At 46.8% G+C, this 25,726-nt stretch overlaps 1 protein-coding gene across 4 annotated transcripts in view; it reads left to right on the top strand.

Annotated features, from left to right (window-relative positions):
- LOC119387806 (P2R1A-PPP2R2A-interacting phosphatase regulator 1) overlaps window positions 1–25,726 on the top strand; it is a 34,320-nt gene that overhangs the window by 3,952 nt on the left and 4,642 nt on the right. For 2 of the 4 annotated variants that reach the window (XM_037655318.2, XM_049413689.1), the window contains exons 3-11: window positions 1,155–1,236; window positions 2,422–2,510; window positions 4,663–4,714; window positions 7,288–7,404; window positions 8,472–8,563; window positions 17,738–17,790; window positions 19,708–19,813; window positions 20,207–21,208; window positions 22,192–25,124. In XM_037655318.2, the coding sequence (XP_037511246.1) occupies window positions 1,155–1,236; window positions 2,422–2,510; window positions 4,663–4,714; window positions 7,288–7,404; window positions 8,472–8,563; window positions 17,738–17,790; window positions 19,708–19,813; window positions 20,207–20,411 (796 nt within the window). In that variant the 3' untranslated portion in view covers window positions 20,412–21,208; window positions 22,192–25,124. Of the gene's footprint in view, window positions 1–1,154; window positions 1,237–2,421; window positions 2,511–4,662; window positions 4,715–7,287; window positions 7,405–8,471; window positions 8,564–17,737; window positions 17,791–19,707; window positions 19,814–20,206; window positions 21,209–22,191; window positions 25,125–25,726 lie in introns of those variants that run through there. The other 2 variants (XM_049413690.1, XM_049413691.1) reach the window with 2 other exon arrangements.

The following is a 25,726-nucleotide window of genomic DNA, read 5'->3' as shown; positions in this document are numbered from 1 at the left end:
TCTACAATGGAGGCTGTCGTTCTGGACACTCAGAAGATAAATGCCTCCACACCACTATAAATTGCCAAATCTGGTGCAAAATGGCAAAAGAGAAAGAGATACTTTGTACGGCTGAAGGCCTGCGTGTTCTAGTCTTATCACAGTTATGTGATCAAGTGTTTTTTTTTTTTTCTTCACATGTAATACATCTGATCGGTAGTTATGCAGCAGTACATTTTACGCGAGGTATATTTGTTTCTAGAAAACCAGTGACCACGAAATTGCAAGCTTGGCATTCATTGTTCCTTGCATCTAGCTTTGTGTCTTAGTTTAGTATTTAAAATGTTGGTTTTCAAAGTTCATTGATGTCAACTAACTTAAACAAAAACTTGAGACAACTTGTGCGTGAATTCGCAGCAAGTGGCCTGTTTTTAGACCTACTAAATGTTTTTGTGGCTCCTATTTAGTGGTCATTGTGATGTTACCGGAAGTAGGAATCGTGCAGCTTGTCAGGTTTTCCTGTCATGAGCGGCACAACTGTTAGAGGTGCCATCAATCTAGGCGCGGGGCTGGCGACCCAGCAGGAAAATGCACATTTTTGACGCCGCTAAAAGGAAGGTCCAGTGCGTGCCATACTGCCTGACCATGCACACTGAGTGCGTGTGGTCACTTGGGCTTGTTGGCCTAGGATTATGGTTGTGGTGTCGATTCTGTGCAGTGCAGTTTTGGTAATGAGAGGTGTTCACATGAAGTAAGTTTTTCTTGGTGTCTCATTAGGTTACACATTTTGACAAAAAAAAGCAGTGGGACAAATTATCACTGCCAGGCTTCAGCCGCTTTTACTGCTCAGTTCTAGTTCGTGTGTGATGCCTGTTTTTTGTAATGCTTTTGAGCACTGAAATTTAAGAAACTTTAATGGGTTATCCCAGAGAGACTGTGTCTGTGATTTCCTAGGTTGTTTTTCTTTTCCTTTGTTTGTGCACCTTAAGTCCGAAGAGCGGCTCTTTGCTAAAGCTTTAGGAAACTACTGTACAATATATGTAGGTGTGCGATGAGGGCAAAAAAAGGTCAAACTTTCCACCTGTCGGGTATCATGTATAGACAGATGTTATGATCCTTTTAGCATAGGTGTAACTGGTGCTGTTTTCTCTGTTTTCTTTGTATGTGTATAACAGGGAGGCTCTCTCTCCACTGGTGCTAAGCATCCCACGAACAAGACGCTTCAGTGCAAGCTTCAGTCCCAACCACTCGCCTTCGGTAAGTCTTGACGGGACCTTGCAAGTCACTTGTATCTGCAGCATTGGACCATTGGTCTGCCGATGAAAGAAAGCAAGTGCCTAATTTTCACAAACCTGAACAATTCACATATTACATACCTGCATATCGGGGACCTCGAAATTCAAGAGATTCGTAAAGTACTAGTTGGAGTTTCGGGGGGGGGGGGGGGTGATGTGTCACAAGAACAAAGGCAGCTGTGAAAGACTTCCAAAAAGTTTTTAGGTGTTATACCAGTGCTCGTTATTATGCGGCATGTGCATGTGTGTGTAAGTAAGGGACAAAGTTTGCAATTCCTGTGAAAGTTGGTAGCCCCTCCCCAGTCTTAGTATGATTTTCCCCATGACACCAGCTTACTGCGGCGAAAGTGACTCAAGCATTCCACAAGTCACAGACCAAGGCCAGACTGACTCCATTTTCTTTTCTATCTTTCTTCGTCAGTCAATACACGATTGTTGGTGTGTGTTGTTGAGCTTGTTTGGCTGCTTTGTAGACAGTTGATCGGTTTTATTTGAATCTGTTAGTGATATAAGAATGCAAATATTCGGCCAGAAGTGACAAAGACAGCAGATATTTTTTCGGCACGGACAAGCAAAGAGTATAAATTTACGCGATGGAGCAGTTTGAATTAAGCAGCTTCAAAATGACTTGAAAATAGGTATGACAGGCCAACCAAAAATTTGAAATTTCTTTGAATGAACAGAAAGTGTGAATTATTGCAAGGCTGCTGTTAGCTTTGAAATCTCTTACCTTTTTCTTTTTAAACAAAAAATGTTAAATACACACATTTTGTCCCCTTCGCTGTAAGAGTTGTGCGGCTTTCTTTGTTCCTTAATGCACCAACGTAATGCTCTAGACAAGTGGGACATGTACAAGTTATGAGGAAATGTGCCTTTGATAAAGGCCCAATGATGCCAACACATTGATTTCTGAAAAGTATGAAGTGCTTACTTTGATGCCTTCTTTTTATTCACCTGCTAGGATTAAATAACTTGTATTTGAGTGAATGTGCAACTAGCAATTATTATGCTGTGCATCTTTTTGCCATCTAAATTCTCTGTCTTACACTCGAGCACATTTTGCCGAAATGTATTTGCAGAAGTACAACTTGATTGCCAAGAAAATAACAAAACTGCTGAATCTAATGCCCAACTGACCACGTTGCAGTCGCCACTAGCTGCGGTGCCATCCCGCGTGAGCCAGATCAAGCAAGAAGAAGGCATGGATGTCATGATCAGGGAGACTGCCCACGAAAAGTATGCCTTGCACACTGTGGTTTTAATCATTTCATCAGTGTCTGAAAGTGCGTAGCTATTTGCGACCTAACTGCAATGCACTCCAGCTGTAGCAGTTGTGTTCTTGTGTTTAGGCACACGTTTGAAGAGACCCTGAAACGGTTTTTGAAATTTTGTCAGCGTTTAGGCTACAGCGTCATCAAATCATTCACACCACAAATTTAGCGACACACTGTATACCAAGGCAGCTGCGGGCAATTATAGCCATACCCTCCTTCTCTCCACTGCTTTGCCTCCTCAACTCGTCAAACAGCCAGCCGTCGCTGGCAACCAAAGCACACTAGACAGATTGAGCTCCGTCGAAAGTGCCTGGCGCGCGCCGTCTGGCAACAAAAGATGAAGTGCACGAAGTGCTTGATATCTGCTCTACCAGCTGCTGCTGCACTACCAGCCATTCTTATTGTTCTTATTTTATTTCCCCTGTACGGTGACAACCTGCAAAGGCGTGCGGACAAGCAAAAAGTATGTAAGAACGATCACCGACAAGCGTGAACTCGCGCAATGTGATTTTCTCTTGAGGGGTGAAGTTACAGCCGCAGATGCGTGGATCCTGGCGTCGACTGGATAGCGAGAGCCCAACGCTCACTTCAGCGGCATGCTGAAGACACTCCACTTGCCAAATGCCTTACAAGCCTTACATGATGTTGCAGCTTTACAAGTCACCAATTGCTATATTCGTAGCACACAACTAAGCTAGGGCAACTTATGATGTCCGTGAAAAGAAACCTCGAGATAAACACTGTCCTGCAGCTCACGTCAACACAGAGCACATTGTAACACAGGCAGACGACGTTCGCTGCCCACTGGAGGTGTGATGTGGACTGGACATATCCAATCATAACAGTGGCCGGTGCTTCATAAGGAGGAACAATGCTGCGTAAAAAGGATGCTGACAGTTGAAAACTAATTCGGCTAAGCCGCTGTGATCTGTAGCATTTCGCATGTTTAAAGTCTTGTAATAAATTACACAGCTAACGAGGAGGGCTTAAATCGACCTGCAATTGAGTCTTGGGACGTGCTTTAACGGCTCAACGTGTTTATACAAAATCGTCAAAACCTTTTCAGGGTCCCTTTAAGAAGGAAACTAGGCTGTCGTCATATTAAACCAGAGCCCTCTGCGAGGGCATCAAGTTACAGGGGCTGCTACGGATGTTTGTCCTCACGACTCAGTGTTTATAAATTTAGTTATTTGGGAATGCATTATAAACAGCTCAGAAATTGGGTCATTCTTAAAGAAAAGGAAAAGGCGCATCAAATTTAGAAAGTGCTTTGATGCGAAAAAAGTACATGAAACTTGTGATGTGTTCTGTAGGCAAGCTTGAAATGCACCTAGTTGCTTTGCGTTGTAGATTAGGTTAATAATTCTTCTGTACTAGTTAAACTTGCGCTGTAAACGTGCAAGGTCAAAGTTATGGAAGGCTCATCAAATAAGTCATTGTGGGCCACCGGTATGCTTTGGTATAACAAGTTCTCATCTTTTGTTGTGTTCAAGAGCACTATTTACAAATACAAGCATTTCTGAGATTACTACATTTTCCAAGTATGCTGTCCTCCACCCCCACCACCCCCATACCTGAAATATTTGTTGTTTAGACATAGAAACCATCGTAAGTAGCGCAACCAGACAGGACACACAGCAAGGAACAGACAAGCACAGGCACACATGCGAGCACAGGTGCGCCTGTGCTCGTTTGTTCCTTGCTGTGTGTCCTGTCTAGTTGCACTACTTACAATGGTTTCTATGTCAAAACACCAACTCGCCTAACCGTCAACTCTTTTAAAGGTCATCTCTTGTTTAGTTGTGCAGTTCATATATTTGAAATTTATCAAGAAACAACCTTTCTTTTTCTGTATGTGTGTGTGCTTTCCTTGTTTGCATTCCTGTAGCCCCACAGCCTAGGCTTGTCAGTGAAGAGGTCATTTGTACATTCATCTTTTTCTGCTGCCATTTGCATGCGTATGGAAATGGTAAAGGTGTAAATTGTGGGGCAGCGCTTTGGAAAAAGAGGCTTTAGCATGTTTCGTGCAAAATGAGCATCAACATTCTTTGCTTGCTCTTGCCAAACATTACTTCTTTTAGATGTCGGCAACTGCTTTATTTCGCCACTTCCAGGGAGGTGCAGTCAAAGCTGCAGATATCGCAGTCCTGGGATGATCTTACCTTGGTGAGTGGTCTCATGTAGCCATGGTTACTTGCCACATGCGTGGCAATGAGAACTGAGCTATTCACATTGAATAGTCATGCAAATATATCGTTAGGCCAACTTAACCTTTGTCACTGTTCACTCCTAATTGGGAGTGAATTGGCATTCCGAGACTATCACTACCGTTGACACTGTCACCTTCATTAGATATGTGCTGGTCACCAAGTCAGAGTCTACAAGCAACATTTGTGGCTCGCCATTTTAGCATGGTTGACACAATGCCCAACCGTTGCGAGTCTTGTGACCCATGTATGATTGAACGTGTCTGGTGCTATCCTTGTGAAATCTCGTTGAAGTGACAATGTTGCTAAACGCAATCATCTCAGAATAACTGGCTTTGGAGTACTTATTTTTATTGTAGTGCTGAGAGTTCCATGTGATTACAATAAAACCTCGGTGATACGATCACGGCTCGTACGAATTTCGGGGTGATACGAATTTTTCTGTGGTCCCGGCCAATGCCCATTAGCCTGCAACGTATTGGAGTACGGTTGTTGCGAACCGATTTGCATCCCGCGACGTGTGATACGAACGTACGCTAGCGCACAGGTACGAACGGGTGCTGCCCGCGCTGTCGCTGAAGACGTGGAAGCCACGCACGGGCGCGGGCATGCGCGCTGCGCGACCATCAACGGTGCCTCGTTGCCTCCGACATAGTGTGCGCGAATCTTGGAGGCCTTTAGGCGCCTTCGCGTTAAGATTACAGATGACGTTAACGTAGCACTTTTTTTTTCCCGACGCGTTGACACGTGCTCCTATGCTTGAGGCAGCAGCGTCTTTGTACTGTGTTCACACGTGCCTGCCACGTCGATGCAAGCCATGTCCCCGCAATCAGACGTTCTATGAAAAAAGACTGAAATTTGGGCTGCGGGTCCGTCATGAAGTCTCATTAAAGGTGGACGAAGACCCCGAGAGACGAAGCGGGCGGTCTTGGCGAAGGAGTTTGGCCTCTATCTATCGTGTGCAAAGCGCTTCTTAAGTCACTTTCGCGGCACTACTCTGGTGTCATGCAGAAAAGCGTAGTAAGATTAGGAAGGGGCTCCTAGCGGTTACGGGGCACAGCACATCTGGTTCATTAATTACACACGCGCGCATGCACCGTATATTTACGAGTACAAGTATGATCGTTGACGTCTAAAAATTTTACTGGCAATCATTCACAGCTGTTCATGACGTCGCTGCGGCCCTGAGAAACACTGAATCAAAGCGTATGCCAACTTTCTCTTTTCGCATACTAATTTTCCACATTTTCTGGTGATACGAATTTCAGATGATACGAATATTTTTGGTAAGCCCGCGAGATTCGTATCACCGAGGTTTTACTGTATGTAGTTTGTGTTAAAGCGCGAGTGCTTTCTTGCAGTTTGCATCTCCAGCGCGAGAGTAGGCAATGCATCTTCTCAACCCTTCAGAGAAAACGTAGGCTGCTGTTATTCATGCGGACAGCAGTACGGCATTCATATGGTACTGCTGAATATCTGTAAGATCCAATCAGCATGATCAATTCCTTTGCAAACATTTGTTTCTGCTGCGTAGTTGCTTTTGCCTCCCTCTTCCCAATGATCGTAATATTGCAAGCGACTTTGAGCAACCCTTTCGAGCCTTGCATGAGATCAAGGGAGACTAGAATCTTGCAACGGATCTCAATTGGTTGGGATAAAGAAGTTACTGTTGCTGTATTGTGCACACCACTAGGCCCACTGTCTATGATCTTGGGCGTAAAAAGGAAAGCTTTTCTCGACCTCCTGAAGAAAAGGGCAGATTCCCAGTGAAAGGAATTAAAATACACCAAGCTGAAAGTCAGTGTAACAAATATAAATAAAATGAAGTCAGAGTAAACTTTCGTTAGTCACGCATTTCAGTGATGCATGGTCGCAGTATAATGAAATAAAAAATGCGAGATGTGGTATGGTACTGGTTTTAGTGAAGCAAGATTTTTTGCGAGTGACCAAACAAAATTGTTAATACAAGTAGCTACCAATTTTTCTTTATGCCCAATTTTCTGAAATAAACTCCCCCGGGGGGGGGGGTCAGCATGAAGAGTCTCTCCTAAAATCGAGACAACCGAAATTTCGGATTTTATGCAGTGTGCCTCTCAATTCGTTTGGCCGCAATCCGTGCGTGTGATCATCAAAATGGGTAGGTTTTGAACACTTCTGCGGCCACACATCCCTTTATTTTAGTAAGCTCAGGAAATCATGATAGGCTCTGTAGCTTGTTCGACTTTCTTTTTGTTAAATGCCTCCTAAATGCACATTTGTTCGATGTACCATTCAAAATGGCTGTTTGTTGCAAAAACAAAGAGAGAAAAGTACTATTGCATATACGCCCCCCCCCCCCCCTTCCTTCCCAGGGTATGTCGTGGGCTCACATAAATTTTTTTTGTGTCCAAAGTGTAAAATTGTTGAATTCGGAAAAAGAGAAAAAGCATTATTTTGCAAAATATGCTAGAGAATGCAACACCTATTTTATTTGAGCACTTTCGGTTGCGCTGTTTCCTAATAAGGGTGTTGGGGGCTGTCTGCCTTCTGCAGGGTGATGGCTGCCTAGGCGATGGAGGCAAGAGGCCCCGGTCTCTGACTGATCCTCTCCACATATTCACGCCACCCCCAGGCATCTGCAATTCCCCCTCTCCAACGCGCGCTGGCAAGGTGTGACCCTCTGTTTTGCCTTCGCCTTCCACTAGCTTTTGTCGGCGGACAGACAACACCATGTGGGGGCAGTGATTTTGTGCAGTGCTGCATGAAAGCAATCGGTCATGTTTGCCAGCAGCCATCCTACCTGCTGGGGTAGCATATTGCCTGCGGTGTTGCCACACTAAGCTTAAGTATACGAGTTTGGTTTCCAGCCACAGCGGCTGCAGTTAGATGGGGTTGAAATGCAAAGACAACAGCCATGTACCTTAATTTAGGTACACATTCAAGAATTGCAGCTGTTCAAAATTAATGTTTAAACTCCCAATATGGTGTCGCTTGTAATCATATCGTGGTTCCCGCGCGTAAAACGACGGAAGTTTAGAAGTGGTCATTTTCGGCTTGTGGCAAAATCCTAATTATTTTCTTGGCCGTGTTGGTAATATTTTGACTGAGCCAGAGTTGCATTGGGTCGTTAAACCCCATAAATCAACCAGCCAACCAACCTAATTATTTTTGGATGGATGTTGCTATCGTGCAATTCGAGCCAGGCTGGGCCATTCTCCAGCCAGTCAAAAGCTGGCTGGCTACACAAGTTTGCCAGTTAGCGCCACTCACCAGCCTCTTTATTTCTCGTATTAGGAACACAGCTTCTGTTGGATTTTCTTCCCATTGCTGAGAGTTTTTATTTCGTTCGCATTAGCTTTTGCCGGACTTGTAGTCTTCTCTGGAAGCATGCACAATGCTTACTAGGAGGACTGTGAAAACCAGTTGTCGTGTTTCAAGCAATTGTTTCCAATTGTTTTAATGAATATAGTGGCCTTCCCAGGCTTGAATGTCCCGTGTTCAGCTGTTATGTTTGCAATGGCTAGTTGTAGTTTGTCCTTGCCCTTAAAAAAAAAAAATGGAGGGTTAGAAGCAGAAAGTGATAGCAAACCTTTTCAAACTTGTCCCTAGATATTGTTGATGGGAATCTGTTGTGCTTATCCCATCATTTTAAAGAGTATGTTTTTGTGAGAACAAGTCTCTTTGCGGCTAAGGAAAGAAGGACTAAATGGAAGGGTCATTTTCTCTCTGTTTTGCAGCAGTGCTTTTCCCCGTCAATGTGCGCTTCAAACAAGCAAGCATTTTCTCCTAGTCCCAGCCCAAGTCCTACAAGGAAGGCATTTGCAACAAGGTTAGTGCCACTTCTCTAGACTCTACTACGTAATTTCGAGCAGTAAAACTAGAGGCTTTACATTTGTAGTAGAGCTGTGCGAATAGCAAAATTTTGGGTGCGAAGTGGATTCGAATAATAAAGATTGAGTGCGAATCGAATCGAATAATTTCGAATAATTTTCGAATATTTCTCAAACATTTTTCGAATATTTCAAAGTGAAATTACAGAAAAAGTTGCAGAGAATCCCTAAGTATTTTCTTGTGAGATAGCAACATGAAAGTGTTTCTTTTTGCTAGGTTGATGAAGCGCTGGTGGGGTCATATTTCATAGTTGTCTTTCTTATCAAGAATGAGGCAATGTAGAGGCCGAATTGTATTTATGTGCATGATTTGGTGCAGCCAAAGTGGTGCCGACAACACTTTACACGTGATAGGCAGAGATGCCATTTCCTCAGCCTCTCCTTCTCTTTCAACTTCTGTGGAAGGCCAACTGATGTGGCAGAAAAGGGTGTGCTCCCTTCAAGTCCGGAGTTCCAAATCTGCCTCGTAGACGTCGATATATAACAACATCTGAAATTTTGGATGCTACAAAGCTTCGGTGTCCGATTTTTCGGACTTCCTGCCCAAATTTCAGGTCCAAAACAGCATTAATTGAGCCCCCAACTCTGCCACATTTTTCATCTCCATATTGGAACCAGCGTTTTCTTGAGTTAATACATTTGGGACCGTAGCGGAGCTTGAAAGGCAGCTTTGCCGCAATACGGGCTTCTGATGAGGTGAAGCATATTGAAAATCTAGGGACCACTTCCAAACGGACGTTGACTGTCTCTTGGCTTAGTTCGACCGTAACGGACCTTGAAAGGCAGCTTTGCCGCAATACGGGGGTGTGAGGAGGTGAAGCATATTGAAAATATAGGGACCACTTCCAATCAGACATTGACTGTCTCTTGCCTAAGTTCGACCGTAACGGAGCTTGAAAGGCAGCTTTGCCGCAATACGGGGGGTGTGATGAGGTGAAGCATATTGAAAATCTAGGGATCACTTCCAACCGGACTTTGTCTCTTGGCTAAGTTCGACCGTAATGGAGCTTGAAAGGCAGCTTTGCCGCAATACGAGAGTGTAATGAGGTGAAGCATATTGAAAATCTGAAGGGGTCACTTTCAACCGGACGTTGACTGCATTTGTCTTTGGGAAGTTCGAATAGTAAAATTTCAGTGCAAATCGAATCGAATAGCAAACACTATTCGAAAAATATTCGAAATTTCGAATATTCGCACACCCCTAATTTGTAGTTAATTTGCATGCATAGCTGCTTAGGAATGGTTCAGCTTGTTTTGATATTGAATCATATTGTTCACATCGAAAGCTTCGTGCAAGTCGAGTATTGAAAGTGCTTGCTTCTGTAGGGTGACATAGAGGCTTCCTTAAAGTATATAAGTGGTGATGAGACAGCTTAGTGACCTACTGGGTGTGCTAGTCAGAAATTGTCCTTTTTCCAAGCATGATGTGAAGTGCTATAAGGCTAAAAGATGCACAGAGGCAAAGACACAACTTAACAAAATCAATACACAATTCTGTGCCCTGTTTCAGAGGGCATCCCAGGCAAATTTTTAACCACAGACCTGCTGTTGATAGCAACGGAGCTACATATACGAAAAACTTTACGTCTAAAATAAATTACAGATGCTAAAGAATATGTCGCAAAAAGGTAGCAATAGTATTGTCACGTGGTCGTGACGTCGACGAAGACAGCAGTCGGCGTTTGCAGAATGAAACTGTTTATTTGGCCGAACTTGTGGCCGGGACAATGAGAACTAGAACTACAGCAATACACGCTGTACAATGATAGCGGCGAACAGGGCGTCGTCCGTCGATCAACTGACAAGCAGTCAAGCGTGTCGGCTTTTATACAGGCGCTATCGAACTTTCCAGCGATATCGCTGGTGGCGGCGTTATCTCTCGACAAAGCTGGAACATTCTCGTGCGGCGCGCAATCTTAACGGATTGTTCCAAAACAATCGCGAAGCTTCCTACACATCACGGCGAGGCCTGCGCAGCGCGTTGCCCACAGTCTTTGTGGGTGAAGCTTACACTCATGAAATATAAGACTCGCGGCAATGCCCCCCCCTGAAAAAGCATCGTCCCGATGCTTAAAAACAGAACATGAATACATGCAATACTAAAGAAAACTAATAAAGAAAGCAAACATTAGAGTCCTCAGGTGCGCTAACGAGCATAGTACGGTTTAAGGCGCACCACATGCACGACCTCGGGTCGAGCTCGGCGCCTCTGGGAGTTCGTGATGCCGTCGGGGACAACCTCGTAGTCGAGTGCGCCTAGACGTCGAAGTACCCTGTACGGTCCGAAGTATCGTCGAAGAAGCTTCTCGCCCAGTCCGCGTCGTCGTATTGGCGTCCAGACCCAGACACGGTCGCCGGGCTGGTACTCGACGAAGCGTCGCCGAAGATTGTAGCGACGGCTGTCAGTGTGCTGCTGGGTCTTGATGCGCAGGCGGGCCAGCTGTCGAGCTTCTTCGGCACGTTGTAAGTAAGGGGCGGCGTCGACATTTCTTCGTCGGTGACGTTGGGTAACATGGCGTCGAGCGTCGTCGCCGGGCTCCTTCCGTAGACCAACTTGTACGGCGTCATCTGCGTCGTTTCTTGGACGGCCGTGTTGTAAGCGAAGGTCACGTACGGAAGGACGGCGTCCCACGTCTTGTGCTCAACGTCGACGTACATGGCGAGCATGTCGGCGATGGTCTTATTTAGACGCTCGGTGAGGCCATTGGTCTGCGGGTGGTAGGCGGTGGTGCGGCGGTGGCTCGTCTCGCTGTACTTCAAGATCGCCTGAGTTAGGTCCGCAGTAAAGGCGGTACCTCTGTCTGTGATAAGGACCTCTGGGGCGCCATGACGCAAGACGATGTTCTCCACGAAGAACTTGGCTACCTCGGAGGCACTGCCTTTGGGCAGGGCCTTTGTCTCGGCGTAGCGGGTGAGGTAGTCAGTCGCTACGACAATCCACTTGTTGCCGGAAGTCGACGTCGGGAACGGCCCCAGTAGGTCCATCCCGATTTGCTGGAACGGCCGGTGCGGTGGTTCGATTGGCTGCAGAAGTCCCGCTGGCTTAGTCGGTGGTGTCTTCCGTCGCTGGCAATCTCGGCAAGTCTTGATGTAGTGGGCGACGTCGGCAGCAAGGCGTGGCCAGTAGTATTTTTCCTGTATTCTGGCGAGCGTGCGGGAAACACCGAGGTGACCAGCCGTTGGGTCGTCGTGTAGGGCCTGGAGGACTTCTGGTCGCAATGATGAGGGCACGACGAGAAGGTAGTCAGTTCGCAGTGGCGAGTTCTTTTTCAGGAGAACGCCGTTCCGTAAGAAAAACGACGGCAGTCCTCGCTTGAATATCCTCGGAACAACGGCGGTCTTGCACTCGAGGTACTCAGTAAGGCCCCCCAGTTCCGCGTCGGCCCGTTGCCTTTCGGCGAAGTCGTCGGCACTTATAGTTCCGAGGAAGCAGTCATCGTCGTCGTCTTGCGGCGGCGCGTCGACGGGGGCACGAGACAGGCAGTCGGCGTCAGAGTGTTTTCGTCCGGACTTGTACACGACGGTAATGTCGAATTCTTGAAGCCTCAGACTCCATCGTGCGAGACGACCTGAAGGGTCCTTCAAGTTAGCTAGCCAACATAAGGCGTGATGGTCACTGACAACTTTGAAGGGCCTGCCATAGAGGTAGGGGCGAAACTTTGATGTAGCCCAGAGGATGGCAAGGCATTCCTTTTCTGTTGTGGAATAGTTTGATTCTGCCTTGGATAGTGACCGGCTAGCATAACTGATAACCCTTTCAAGCCCGTCAGTCTTTTGTACAAGGACGGCACCGAGTCCTACGCTGCTTGCGTCGGTGTGTATTTCCGTATCGGCGCAATCGTCGAAATGCGCAAGTATGGGTGGCGTCTGCAGGCGTCGTTTAAGTTCTTGAAAGGCTTGCACTTGCGCCGTTTCCCACCTGAATTCCACGTTATTCTTCGTGAGAAGCGTCAGTGGTTCGGCGATACGTGAAAAGTTTTTGACGAAGCGTCTGTAATAGGCGCATAACCCGAGAAATCGGCGCACGGCCTTCTTGTCGGTGGGTGGCGCGAAGTCGGCGATGGCAGCTGTTTTCCGCGGGTCTGGGCGCACTCCAGACTTGCTGATCACATGACCCAGAAAACAAGAGCTCGTCGTACGCGAATCGGCACTTTTCTGGCTTCAGGGTCAGTCCAGAGGCCTTGATTGCTTGAAGTACTGCCTCAAGCCGCCGGAGATGCTCGTCGAAGGTCGAGGAAAACACGACGACGTCGTCCAAATACACAAGGCACGTCTGCCACTTCAATCCGGCCAGTACGGTGTCCATGACACGCTGGAACGTCGCAGGTGCCGAGCAAAGACCGAAAGGCATGACCTTGAACTCAAAGAGGCCGTCGGGTGTTATAAAGGCAGTCTTTTCTCGGTCTCTCTCGTCGACTTCGATTTGCCAGTAGCCGGTCTTGAGGTCCATCGACGAAAAGTACATCGCGTTGTGAAGTCGATCCAGGGTGTCGTCTATTCGTGGGAGGGGGTACACGTCCTTCTTTGTCAGCATTACCTTTGTTTTACCGTCACGCAGTTCGGCTATACCTCTTGCGACGCAAATTTGACGGTTCAAGAGTAGTTGCTGATCGCCCTCGATGACGCCTTCAATGTTCGCAGGTTTTTCGGTGCCAACGGAAATAATGACGCTGGAGCGCGGCGGGACGGTCACCTGCTCTTCTATCACGTTCAATGCATGGTTCCCTGGCGTCGCGTGGGGCGGGAGCGCTTTGTCTGAGGTTAGCGTTATCGACTCAGACCTAAGGTCGATGACGGCGCCGTGGTCACTTAGGAAGTCCATTCCAAGTATCACATCCCTAGAGCAATTTGTAGGATTACAAAGCTCGCAGGATAAGTCCGGTTATCGATGGTGACTCTCGCCGTGCAGACACCAATCGGCGTTATCAGGTGGCCTCCAGCTGTCCGGATTTCGGGTCCACTCCAAGCGGTCTTTACTTTCTTCAGCTTGGTGGCGAACGGTCCACTGAAGACAGAATAGTCGGCTCCGGTGTCGACGAGAGCTGTGACGCTGTGGCTGTCGATAAGAACGTCGAGGTCGCTAGTTCGTCGTCTCGCGTTGCAGTTAGGTCGTGGCGTGGGGTCACGGCTGCGTCGGTGTGTTCCGCTGCTTCCATTTTGCGTCGTCGGGTCTTCTTCACTCCGCGAGATTTCGTCGTCAGGGGTCTGTCCGGTTCGCGTCGTGTTCTCATGGTGTCGTCGCGGCGGCGTCGGCGGCGGCGGCGGAGGAGGATCTTCGGTAGTTCGTCGTACAGCATCCGCACCTCCATCGGTTGCTGCCCTTAGTTTTCCGGATACGGGCTAGGCGACCGGCCTCGGTTTGGGCCAGTGTACGGCCGGCGGTGCGGTGACATGCAGCGGCCGGGCGACGGCGAGCGGGAAGGTCGTCGTTCTTGCCACTGTGTTCCGGTGAGGTAGTCGTTGATGTTGCGCGGCCGTTTGCCTGGCTGCGGGCGCGGCGCGTTGATAGCGAATCCGCGTAGTCCCATCTCTCGGTACTGGCAGCGGCGGTACGTGTGGCCGGCCTCTCCGCAGTGGTAGCAGAGCGGGCGGTTGTCGAGGGCACGCCAGACATCGGTCTTCCTCGGGGTGTTGCGCTGGCCGACAGGTGGTCGGTAGGGCGTCGGTGGCGGCGGCGGCGTCTGGCGACGGTACTGCGGCGGTGTGGCGTCTTGGCGGGGGCGTGGAGGAGGAGCATGACGGCGGGCTGCAGCAGCATAGCTAATAGCTTGCGGCTGCGGCTCTGCTAGCTGAGGCGCGCCGAGTGAATGCTGGATCTCCTGGCGCACGACGTCGACGATGGACTCTACTTGAGGTTGCGACGGAGATAGAATTTTTCGCAACTCCTCTTGCACGATTGCTCGAATCGTCTCACGCAGGTCGGCGGGTCCTAGGGCTTGAACGTCGACGTAGCTTGTAGCCGAGAAGCTGCGTTTGTATTGCCGCGTTCGCATCTCAAGCGTTTTCTCGATCGTGGAAGCCTCCGATGCAAATTCAGCGACCGTCTTCGGCGGGTTCCTTATCAATCCAGCGAAGAGTTCCTGTTTGACACCCCGCATGAGGAACCTCACTTTCTTCTTTTCGGGCATACTTGGGTCGGCGTGTCGAAACAGGCGATTCATCTCTTCCGTGTAGATGGCAATATTTTCTTTGGGCAGCTGCACACGGGTCTCCAGCATAGCCGCGGCCCGTTCCTTGCAGACCACGCTCGTGAACGTGCTTAGGAACGTCGTCCGAAAGAGATCCCATGTTTGTAAGGCGGATTCTCGGTTCTCGAACCACGTCCTCGCGGCGTCTTCTAGGTAGAAGTATACGTGGCGCAGCTTGTCCTCGCAGTTCCAGTTACAGTCGATCTCGGTTATATCGAACTCGGATATATCGAATTATTGGCTATATCGAACAGTTGAGAAATCCCCTTGAATTTCCCATGCAAAAGTGTGGGGTTGGTGTGCACGTATATCGAAATCCCGCACAGCGAAACATCCGCTATATCGAACGCTGCCCCGTGCCGAAGCCCAGAAAGTGCATTTTTCCTAACAACTATTCATCATTTTTCGGCTGCGTTCTTATAAGTTCCAATCCCTCGTCGCGTGCAGGTGACGAAATTGCGTTGCTCTAGTTCGTTGCGCAGCGCTTGGCAGTTCACCGGTATATTTGACACGCGGTACGCAGGTTTTAACGCATGGGCTAGTGTTTTTCAAAGAGGCTGATTGCCGAGGGCACCAAAACGAGAATTCGAAGTGACTTCGCAGTCTTGTTGTAATGTTTGCATTCCCTTCCTTGTCTCTTCGCGCACGATAGCATGCGGGCCCGCAAAGCATGGCCTTCGAGATCCGCAACCTCGTGACGTATTTTAGTGTTTTCGGTTTTAAAACGCTGATCTCAGAGGCTACGCTTTTTTTCGCATTTCTCGCCAAAGTAGCGGCTGCCTTCTGCAAAGCCACAAGTGCCATCGGTATCACCAACATGTCAATGGTGGAGAAATGTTCCTTCGTGCAGCGTTGTCTCTTGCAGAATGTGTACTGTGTGTACTTCGCGCTTCATTCTTGATAAATCGTCATTCGAGAGTCGAACTAAACATTGTCCCGCTCGTAGCGATAAAAATGATGACCGGTGCTTGAAACGACGTCAAGAAAACAACCGTCGCGCACTGTTTCCTTACGGGCCTTGGTGCCAGGTGACGACTTCGGGCGCGTCATGACCGCCGACTACGGCGTAGGTGCGTCAGTGAATTTTGCGACTTAGCATTTCCGGGCGCCGTATCGGACGGGAGCACAGCGAGTGACTTCATCGGTGCAGATAACGACGTAGCTGTTTCTGATTGCATAGATGCCGAGATCATAGCTGACGTTGCCGGTGCTGCGAAAATGGACCCGTGCGGTTTGAAGATGCCAGCCGCCGCTGCCACCGCTAAACCCTTTACGGCGCTACAGAGCTCGCATCAGCGTTCAGCGTCGATCACCGCTGTTGTGGCGGAAGGTGCTGAATTTACTCATTTGGAAAGCTTATATAATATTGACGATGACGTGTTGAATTCACGGCGCGCAAGAAGCAAGACAAGTTGACGGACTTTATTCATGCGAAATAAAGTGCGTTAACTTGCAAAAGAAATTCTCGCCTTGTTCTTTAGCATATGTGAGCGAATCGTCATGTTCGCGCTTTTTACGATTTCAGAACTGTGTCGAGGCCTGCAGTGCTTTAATTAAAGCCTTAAATAAGCATATTTCGAATTATCGATATATCGAACTATTTCGCGATCCCCTTTGAGTTCAATATATCCGGGATCGACTGTATTAAATGTTGAGACCCTTTCGAAGGTCTCGAGCCAAGTCTCGGGGTCTTCACATGGTGAACCACGGAACGTCGGCGGCTCCCTGGGTGGCTGCATCACGATCGCCGTAGGGGGCACTGCGTCAGTCATCGTCTCGGCGGTCGATGTGACGGTCTTCGGCTGCCTGGCGTTTTCGGGAAGGAGCCCATACTCTGGTTGTAGTCTCTTCTGCCGGCGGCTGGTTCGAGGATCCGGGTTGTCTTTGGAGTCGTCTTCTTCGCGGCTTGGGCTTGGGTCAGTGCTCCGCGGTGGCGTCCGGATCATGAAGCAGCACCTCCACCAGATGTCACGTGGTCGTGACGTCGACGAAGACAGCAGTCGGCGTTTGCAGAATGAAACTGTTTATTTGGCCGAACTTGTGGCCGGGACAATGAGAACTAGAACTACAGCAACACACGCTGTACAATGATAGCGGCGAACAGGGCGTCGTCCGTCGATCAACTGACAAGCAGTCAAGCGCGTCGGCTTTTATACAGCCGCTATCGAACTTTCCAGCGATATCACTGGTGGCGGCGTTATCTCTCGACAAAGCTGGAACATTCTCGTGCGGCGCGCAATCTTAACGGATTGTTCCAAAACAATCGCGAAGCTTCCTACACATCACGGCAAGGCCTGCGCAGCGCGTTGCCCACAGTCTTTGTGGGTGAAGCTTACACTCATGAAATATAAGACTCGCGGCAGTATCAACATTTCTGATACTTGAAGCTGAAGAACTACTACATTTAATAGCTTTCCAGAAATCGCATAGAACCAAGGATATTGAGGACCAGTGCCCCTTGGATTCCGGGCACATACAAGAGTGGCAGAGAGGTTATGTGCACTCTTTGGGGATCAGGAATTATATTCGCTTACCATTATGTCCCTGCATTGTCTGCTAAGGCACTATTTAGAGGCTGTAATAAAAAAAAATGGTCGATCATTAGCCACATTGCTTTCTTAGGGTTTTTTAGATGATAAGCACTGTTGCCAAAGCGAAAATTTTGTTGCAGTTAGCCTTTGATCTGCATCCTCTGTTCACTCTGTTTTCCTTGTGGACATAAGTTGCCACTAGCTCACAGATGCGCCTTGCTTCAAACTGTTTTTGCCACTTGCTTTTTGTGTTCTTGTTAACTCGTGCTCATAGCAAGTTTATAGCATCCAGGTAGCACATTGTAGGCTTTTGAAACATCAACAACATGCTTCGCTGTGTAATCATTGACATTGTTTGTTCTTCCTGTTCTTTTTTTTTTCTTTGCCCTCAAAGAAGTCAAAGCCCCATCACCCTTAGGCCAAGCCAATTTCCCGTAAAACGAAAATGTGAGTTGCATTTTGTATCAACATCTTAATAGTCTTTGCCTTGTGATACAGGTGAACCCCTTTGTAAGAGATAGGCACTCGGGAGCTGTTCTTGTCCCTTATATGAGGTGTACCTTATAAGCAGGCTATCATGTTCTCATTTTCTGATTAACTCTTATGTTGATGTAGGCACACTGGTGTCTCTTATACCCAATTGTCTGTTGCATCATGCCTCTTATAAAGGGGTTCAACTGTTAGTATGAATCTGAGTGTATCTTCCAACTAGTAGCCGCAAATAGAAATGTGCAAGTGGTTGCGCACATACTGTCGCCTTTTTTTTCTGCACTTGACAGTTGACGCAGTCGGAAATTTCCTAAAACGTGGCCTCAGTCACAAGGAACAGTTACAATGCTGTCATGGAATAACTAGAATTATCAGGATAAGTGACCCATATGTCCACTATAGTACAGCAGTTGGGACTGTGCTCAACCAAAGCCCGTGGTGTTGGGGGGTTAGATACGGTACGTAGTGAGAACAGACTACAGATCGGGCCACTTGCAAACTAACCGGTTATAATGTGGCAGCCAGAAAATCATAGGCAAGTGAGGTAGCAAGCACGCTTCTCATTGTAGGTGCACCGGCCAAGGGGAAAAGAGACTAGGGCTATGCAAAGGAGGATAAGAATCTGCAGGCAGGTGTATGGTTCGAGGAAGGGTGGCAGTTGCCTGAACAATGGAGATGCCTTTGCTGCTGCTGCTGCTGCTTGTTTGCTATGTGTCATAGTTCGTAGCAGTCCCTCGAAACCCTCGAAAACCCTGGAATTTTTGAAATGGCATTTTCAAGGCCTTGAAGACCCTTAAATTTTTTTAGGTCCTTAAAAGTCCCTGAATTTCGTCAGTACACTTTTGGAGCCAGTTTTTGGCAGTTGCTTTTTGAATAGGCCTGCGCAAACATTCGAGCGCATATTACAGTTCTTGAATTTGCTTCGACATTAATTTAAAATTTGGAAGTACTATTTGAAACGAACGAATAGACATATTCTGCCGCATTTAACCCGCCTAAAAGATTGTTTCACTGCAGCATAGGGCGTACTGAGCATGGGACATATTGCGTGTGCATGCGCGCGCACATTAAGTCCTTATTGTGAGGTTAATCAGTTTAAGCAAACTATCAGAAGAATACTGAAGCCTGCAGGAAACAGTGCATGCAATAAAACCTGCAATGAACTGAGCAAGGAAAGGAACTGTGAAAACTTCTTTATTTAGCTATTGATTGAGAAAAATGTGCCTGCGTTGGCTTCTGTGCAGTGAAATATAGGCTTCCATGCTCTAAAAGATGGTGTTGTATACTTGTACAATCTCAACAGCTCATGTTTCAAGTCCTTGAAAATGCTGCACTATTATGGGCTTGAAAGTCCTTAAAAACTGTTGATTTTTTTTTTTCCTTCAATGTTGCTATGAACCCTGTGCGTGCTTCCCACTGAACATGCGCCTGCATCAACATCAAGTCTGCCTGTTTAGTTTTTTTTTATGAGAAATAAATAGTTGTGTCGTCATAAAGTGGAGATATCGCACATGTTTTCAACTCCACCGCCAGTATAGGCAATGTTCCTCAAGCTTAAAAGCTTTATGCCTTTATGACGCAAGCTTTCACCTTTCGTCCTCGCATGCAGACGTATAAGCTTGGTAAGCTTTTGCAGGACAGTCGCGCAGCTCATGTCTTGGCCGTGAACCTGAATCTCATCCCATTGTGCTGGCATTGATTCAGCCTGTCAGTCATTTTGTTGTAAAAGTCGCCCAATTTCAACTGCACTGCAAATTCCGGGACCCCAAGTTTATTCATTAATGTAAGCAAGAATGACTGCCACAGTCACTGTCATTCGTGCAACCTGGTTTTGGGGTAAGTGCCTTGCCAATTGTGGCTTTGTATACCATGCAGTTGATATGGAGATGGACCAGGGAGATTCGTTGCCTATGCCAACAAAGCGACTCAACCTCTCCGGTGGACCACAAGACATGTCAGTGTCACACATGCTGCATCACAGGTGGGATTCTTGCTGTGATTTGGACTGTAAAAAATTATTGGTGCACTGTTGATTGATGCTGTGATTCCCCGAAGTCATAACCATATTTCCATTCTGTGCATTCAGTACAGACACATTGAAATTCTTTATTGATTGCTTATCTTGATTAGCAAGTTTTTCAAGATAAGTTCAGTTTGCTTATTTATTCTCTTTAGGACTGGAGCGTATGGTATAGGCACGATGCTAGACATGCCGAAATGCGTGCACTGAATAATAAGTTATAATTACAAGTGCTCATCCTTTCGTCTTTCTGGTACTCTTTTTTTTTCATGCTTGTTTGTTTACCTGATCATCATCATAACATTGTGGCACCTTCTTTTTGGCTTCCTCCCCGACCCCAAATTCTTTTTCTAGCTTGTCGCAGAGCAGTCTAGAGGCGATGAGCAGCCCTGAGCAAACAGTGCCACAGGACATGGGAGACTCCCTGTCGAGCAGCAGTGGTTCCCCGGGGTGCCCCTCAGTCTTCCACCAACACCATCAGTCTTCCTCCTCCGGCGTGCGGTCACCCCTTGCACCGGTCGTCTCCATCGACAGCCCGTGCAACATGGAAGACTCCTAACTCTGCCTTCCTTACTCTCCTTCCTTCTCACTTGCCCCTTAGTTACACCTTCTACCTCCTTAGTTGCCGCCTCGCTTTTGTCCCGATTGTCACGCTCCATTCCCAGTCACCTCCTTCCAACTAGAACCCCTCGATGTACACTTCCACCCAGACTCTTTTAAACTGTGACCCAGGCTACACCTCCATTCTGAGAGCCATGCTTGGAGAATCTTTTCCTATCTGGAGCTATCTTTGTCGAGCAGTCTTGTCAGGTCCTTGGCAGAAAAGCCTTCAGAGGCATTAGCGGTTAACTTGGAGGTCTGCTAGCTATGAAGCAGTAGTAGTTCACGGATATGCCAGCATGCAAATGTCATAAATTGTCGGACGATGCGTGCTGCAGTAAGTACCTTGGTCTGTGGGCATGTTTTCTATGGGACACACAGCTGCATTCCAAACAAGAGTGTAAAACACAACTTCAGGCTTTCAAAAGCTACAGCAAAAGCTCCGCACGTTAGTATTATTATCCCACGTTCTCGCACCTGCCTCATACGTGCTTTATTGATGGTGATATGGAGTAACCAACATCTTTGGAAAGCTCGAGATTTTTTTTTTGCCTCCCTATTCTCTGTCTAGCTTTGTTGGCTGAGCATGCATTTTTCTGGCTCTCTCTGTTGTCCTTTTGGAAAAGTGTGGAATGAAGTGTACAGGGGCTTCCCTTTCTCCCCATTTAGCCCATATTTTCTCTCTCTCTGCTGGCACATTGACGATGGTGTTCAGAGCAGGACCTCTCATGCTTCCAGGCAGCCTGAATATACAGGGTGAGTAAGTAAAGACATGCTTCATAACTCTCTCTTATCTTTCTCCTGTTGTCTCCCCAGAAATTTACAACTTATCTTGCCTTGTTGGTAGGCATAATAGGACATCTGTTTAGTAGAGGAGGGAGTAGCTTAAAGGGGTTGTGAACTACCCCTTGGGCTTGGTGAGAAGACACATCCTGCGCATAGCAGACACTGCTATGAACATCTCAGCTGCATCTTGCGGTCGTGCGCAGCAAAGAAAGTTTAGAAGTGGAGCACAAAGCTGTCATTTTCTCAGGCGCCCTCTTTTCATACAGACGCCTGTGCTGACTCTCTTTGGAGCTGCCGGAGCCTCCTGTTCGACCTCTAACAGCATAATAATAATAATACAGTGAACTCCTGTTAAGACGAACTCGGATGAGACGTACTCTCGCTTATACCGAACAACGCAGGGCCGTTTCTTTGGTTTCCCAATTGATTTTTTAATTGTGAAAGAGTAATTTACTAATATGAGAAAAATCGTTTTTCACTTTAGTGTCTCTTTAACACTACCTACTATAGTACCCACACGTTTACAGATCCTCTGGTTTTCTGGTCATCACGTAGCAATGGACTTCTCCGCATCATGCACAGATAGTCACTGTACACACTTAGGATATGTCTCGATAGTGTGCATTTTCACCTGTCAGCTAGACTTGAGCACTGTAACCCAGCTATAAACTCTGCAGTTTCCTCATCAAGCAAAGCTTTCCTTGTCTTTCATCTCAAAAACTTTGATACCCACTTATGAAGCTGAGCACAGTTGATGCAGGAGCGTTTTATGTCTTAACAACACTGAAGAAGTCTTGAGTGCAAGGGATGTGCAAGAAGCAACACAACTTGTCAGGAATTGGCAGTTGTACATCTGCCTCGATTATTTTTTTTTTACCTTCATCTCGCCTCCATGATTTTCACCTCCGTCTCGGCTCATCCTTATGAATTCTTACACCGTTCTTAACTTTCAGGTTGCCACCTTCGAGAAAGATTTTCCGATTCATCATTGGGGGGCTCCTTGATGAATGTCGGACTACCTGCAAAAAAAAAAACGTGCCTCGACCGCCATCCAGCACCTCACAGTGTGTACGCAAGAGTTGACAACGAGCACTGCCTGCGGATGTCGAAGCATACACCTGCTTCTGGTTTTAGCTTGCACGTTTGTTATTTATTGTTTGCAAGGATTCCTGTTAGGGCTTAGCCCGTGACCCCTTGACTTGCTCTTCAGTCATGGCAATGGTGCCCCTAGGTGACTGGTGTCAGGGAAAGCCCACAGAACACTGCTACAACGAACGCTGTTGCTGTGTATCCTTATGTGTGTGTCTATTCTGAAAAACCCGTCACGCCCTTGACTGTTAGCAAAGCACTTGTTTCCAAGATGGGTTGAGTTATGCGTGCTGCTGTTTGCAAACTGTGTGGCAATAGGCTCTGTCCTGGTTGGTCTGCAAAGCGAACATTATTGGGCGGCAAAATGCACATTCATAAAAGGTGGGACTTGCAGCAGATGTTGTACGCAACTCTCTTGCCTTTTTCTTAAAGCCATTTGGATCCGTTAATGGGTATTCATGGCAAAAGTGATGAATAAGCGTAATGGTGGTTGTCTTTTGCCATATTTTAATTAAGTGCATTATTTGGTGCGGGATGCTGTGTATATACAGCAGCAGGTAGTGCCATGGACTTTTCACTGGTTGCATGAGCACCGAAATTGAATTGCCATGTATGCCTAAGTGACAACTTTCTATTTGGCAGTATTGTACATAGCCCGAACTTCATGGTCACCTTCAGTGTGTTAGATGAAATCTTCTATTCCAAAAGGAATGGTTCATGGGAAGATTGAGTTTTGAATTGTAATCAGTGAACATACATGGGAAACCTTTACACGGTGCCATTATCTTGGAATGTTCCCCTAAAGTTTAGCCATTCTTTATGAATGTTTCTAGAGATCCCATGCATTATTATCTCTGTTTGCTTTGTAGATAATAGTCATTGAGTCTCAAAACAGATGGAAAGAAAGCCACGTAATAACTTGCTTTTTTATCCATCAATGTCTGTTGCTGTAAGGAAAGGGCAAAGCCATTACGAAATTTCATGCTAAGGGCTTTCTTTTTCTCCAGCAATGGTGAAGTAGGCATCACTACTGAAACAGATGCTGATGTAACTCTAATCCAGACTGTTTTCCAAAGGCTGCACCCTAGGAGCCTCTCTTTGGCACTCCCGGAAAATTGTTGCTTGGTTCATTTTGATGCGGGGTGGTCTGTCTCCTGTGAAACTGCTGCAAGACACCTGGTATGGCTGCTTGCTGCCCAATACTGTTCTCATTGTTAGAGATAGGCAAGAGGGGAAGGGGGTCTAGGGGTGCACTAGTCTTGTGGTGCTCGTTGTGACCATTCGAGAGACAGTTGATGCCTACAAAGCAAAATGTCACATCACCCTCTTTATCATTTCTCGTAGTGTGTACAAACAGTGGTAATAGTGCGTGCATGTTTTGTGTGTGTACATATATATATATATATATAAATATGCATAACTGAAAGTGGTAAGCCTATTTCTTGGAAGAACTTGTTTGAATGTGACGCGTTGCGATTGCTTGGAGATGTCAGGTTCCGAGGACACCTTATACACCCTGTTTTTGCTACATTTTTGTAGTCTGATTTCTTCTTTTTTCTTTTTTTTTCACTGCTGTGCACTTGCACCTGTGTTGGACAAATCCATCAGTTGTCTGGTACAGCTTCTTGACTAACGTTTGGCAAATAGGAGAGCAGTTATGCTGCCATATTTGTTTTTGTATATCTACATGTACAGAAGAGATGGTAGACCTTGCGCCAATATCCTAATTTTGGTCGCGGCTGTAACGGCCTCGTTTTCAACTTGCTATGCTCCACTTGGGCACGTGTTCCTCAAAAGGCGAGTTTCTCGCCATTATGCAACGTTTGTCCCATTTGCTCTCATTTAATTTCTGGAGAGCTTGATGACGTGCCGGAATCGGAACTGTCTGAGGGCAAATATAGTGCACACTTTTCTTTTTCTTTTTGCATATTATTGAAGCCTTCTTCACAACGAACTGCGACGTGTATTTGTTTTTGTTTGCGTAAGCATTGGGACTGGCTAACAAAAGAAAGAAATATCTTCTGCAACTCATCTGTGAAGCCAAACATTGTATTGAATGCTGCTTTGAGTCAATTCGCGAACAAAACTTTATTGCAGCTGTCAGTTCACGTGCCATCTGTGAAAATTCTTTTGCTTTTTTCTGGCTTTTTGGTTTCATAGACTTTTGCGTTGGAGTGATGCCTTCATGGCATGTCTGCACGGCTAGACAATCTCTACTCTAGTGAGTGCTAAGCAGCTTACTGGTGTCATATCTAATTCAGTGACCACTCTTGTGCCGTCACAGTAGTTGGCAGCAGGCGGGTGCTTTAACTATCTTGGCACGTGCCTACCTCTGCGGCCAGTGCCAAAAATTAGAGGCCATAAGACACAAAACTTGCACGGCGGCCATGTTTACATAGAGCGGGTTCTCTCAGATATTTGGCGCCTCGCATTGTGTTGTGTTAATAGCACTGAACCTTCAATTCCACCTTAACGAATTTCTCTCCTCTTTTGTCCGAGCCAACAATCTTGTTGGCAGTGTACAAAATTTCTTGTGGATTACTGCCAACATGCAAGTGAGCAAAAAGAAGCAAATATTAAAAGTGCCTGTTCTAGTTTTTTGTTTGTTATCAGAGCTGTATCGAAGTTGTTCTTTTTTTTCACAACTGCACTCTTCCTTCAAGGCTGCTTTGCACCTGATTGTATATCAGGTGAGGACGTATTTTAAAAGCAACGTCTTTATTAATTGAGGTACATGCCATAGTCTGTACTAAGATATGGTTCAGCTCCTATTAGATATGCATTGTGAGAATTTAAAGGGATACTGAACAAAATTTTTGCCGCCAAGATTTTCAGCCAAATTGAAAAATCGGGTGCTGAAACCAATAGACACAACCTTCATTTCAGGCAGGAACTAGAGGAAAATAATAAATTTAAGGAGATTTTTTACAAACTGCCGCATCTAGCGGCCACGCCATGAGTTAGTGGCATTACATACACCGGAAATGGGCACGCCAACAATTCCAGCTGTTGCCTGCGTCTCTCAACCTGCTAAGCTCTCCCTACAGTTCCCAGAACCCCTAAAAACAGCATTGGCAGCGAACAACGCTCCCGGCTGGGGTAAAGTTATGGAAAGGGCTGAGTGGGATGAAAGGAAAGAGGAGGTCGGGAACATGTGCAGCTTGCATGCGCCTCGGCCATTGTGACATCACAGCTCGCACTCGCGTGCAGCCGCCGCGCGCTGACAATCCACCAAACATACAGCCAACTGTTCAAAAATATGTGAAATAAACTGCTTATCAGTACAGTCGCGCCTTCCAAGTAGAATTTCGATGTTTTCGCGAGTTTTTTAAATTTTTGTTCAGTATCCCTTTAACTACCTAGCTTATGTTGCAGCACAGAGTAACCTGCACCTCCTGA

Source organism: Rhipicephalus sanguineus, chromosome 3, assembly GCF_013339695.2.
Source record: "Rhipicephalus sanguineus isolate Rsan-2018 chromosome 3, BIME_Rsan_1.4, whole genome shotgun sequence".
NCBI lineage: Eukaryota > Metazoa > Arthropoda > Arachnida > Ixodida > Ixodidae > Rhipicephalus > Rhipicephalus sanguineus.
This window is presented reverse-complemented; position numbering and strand designations above follow the sequence as displayed.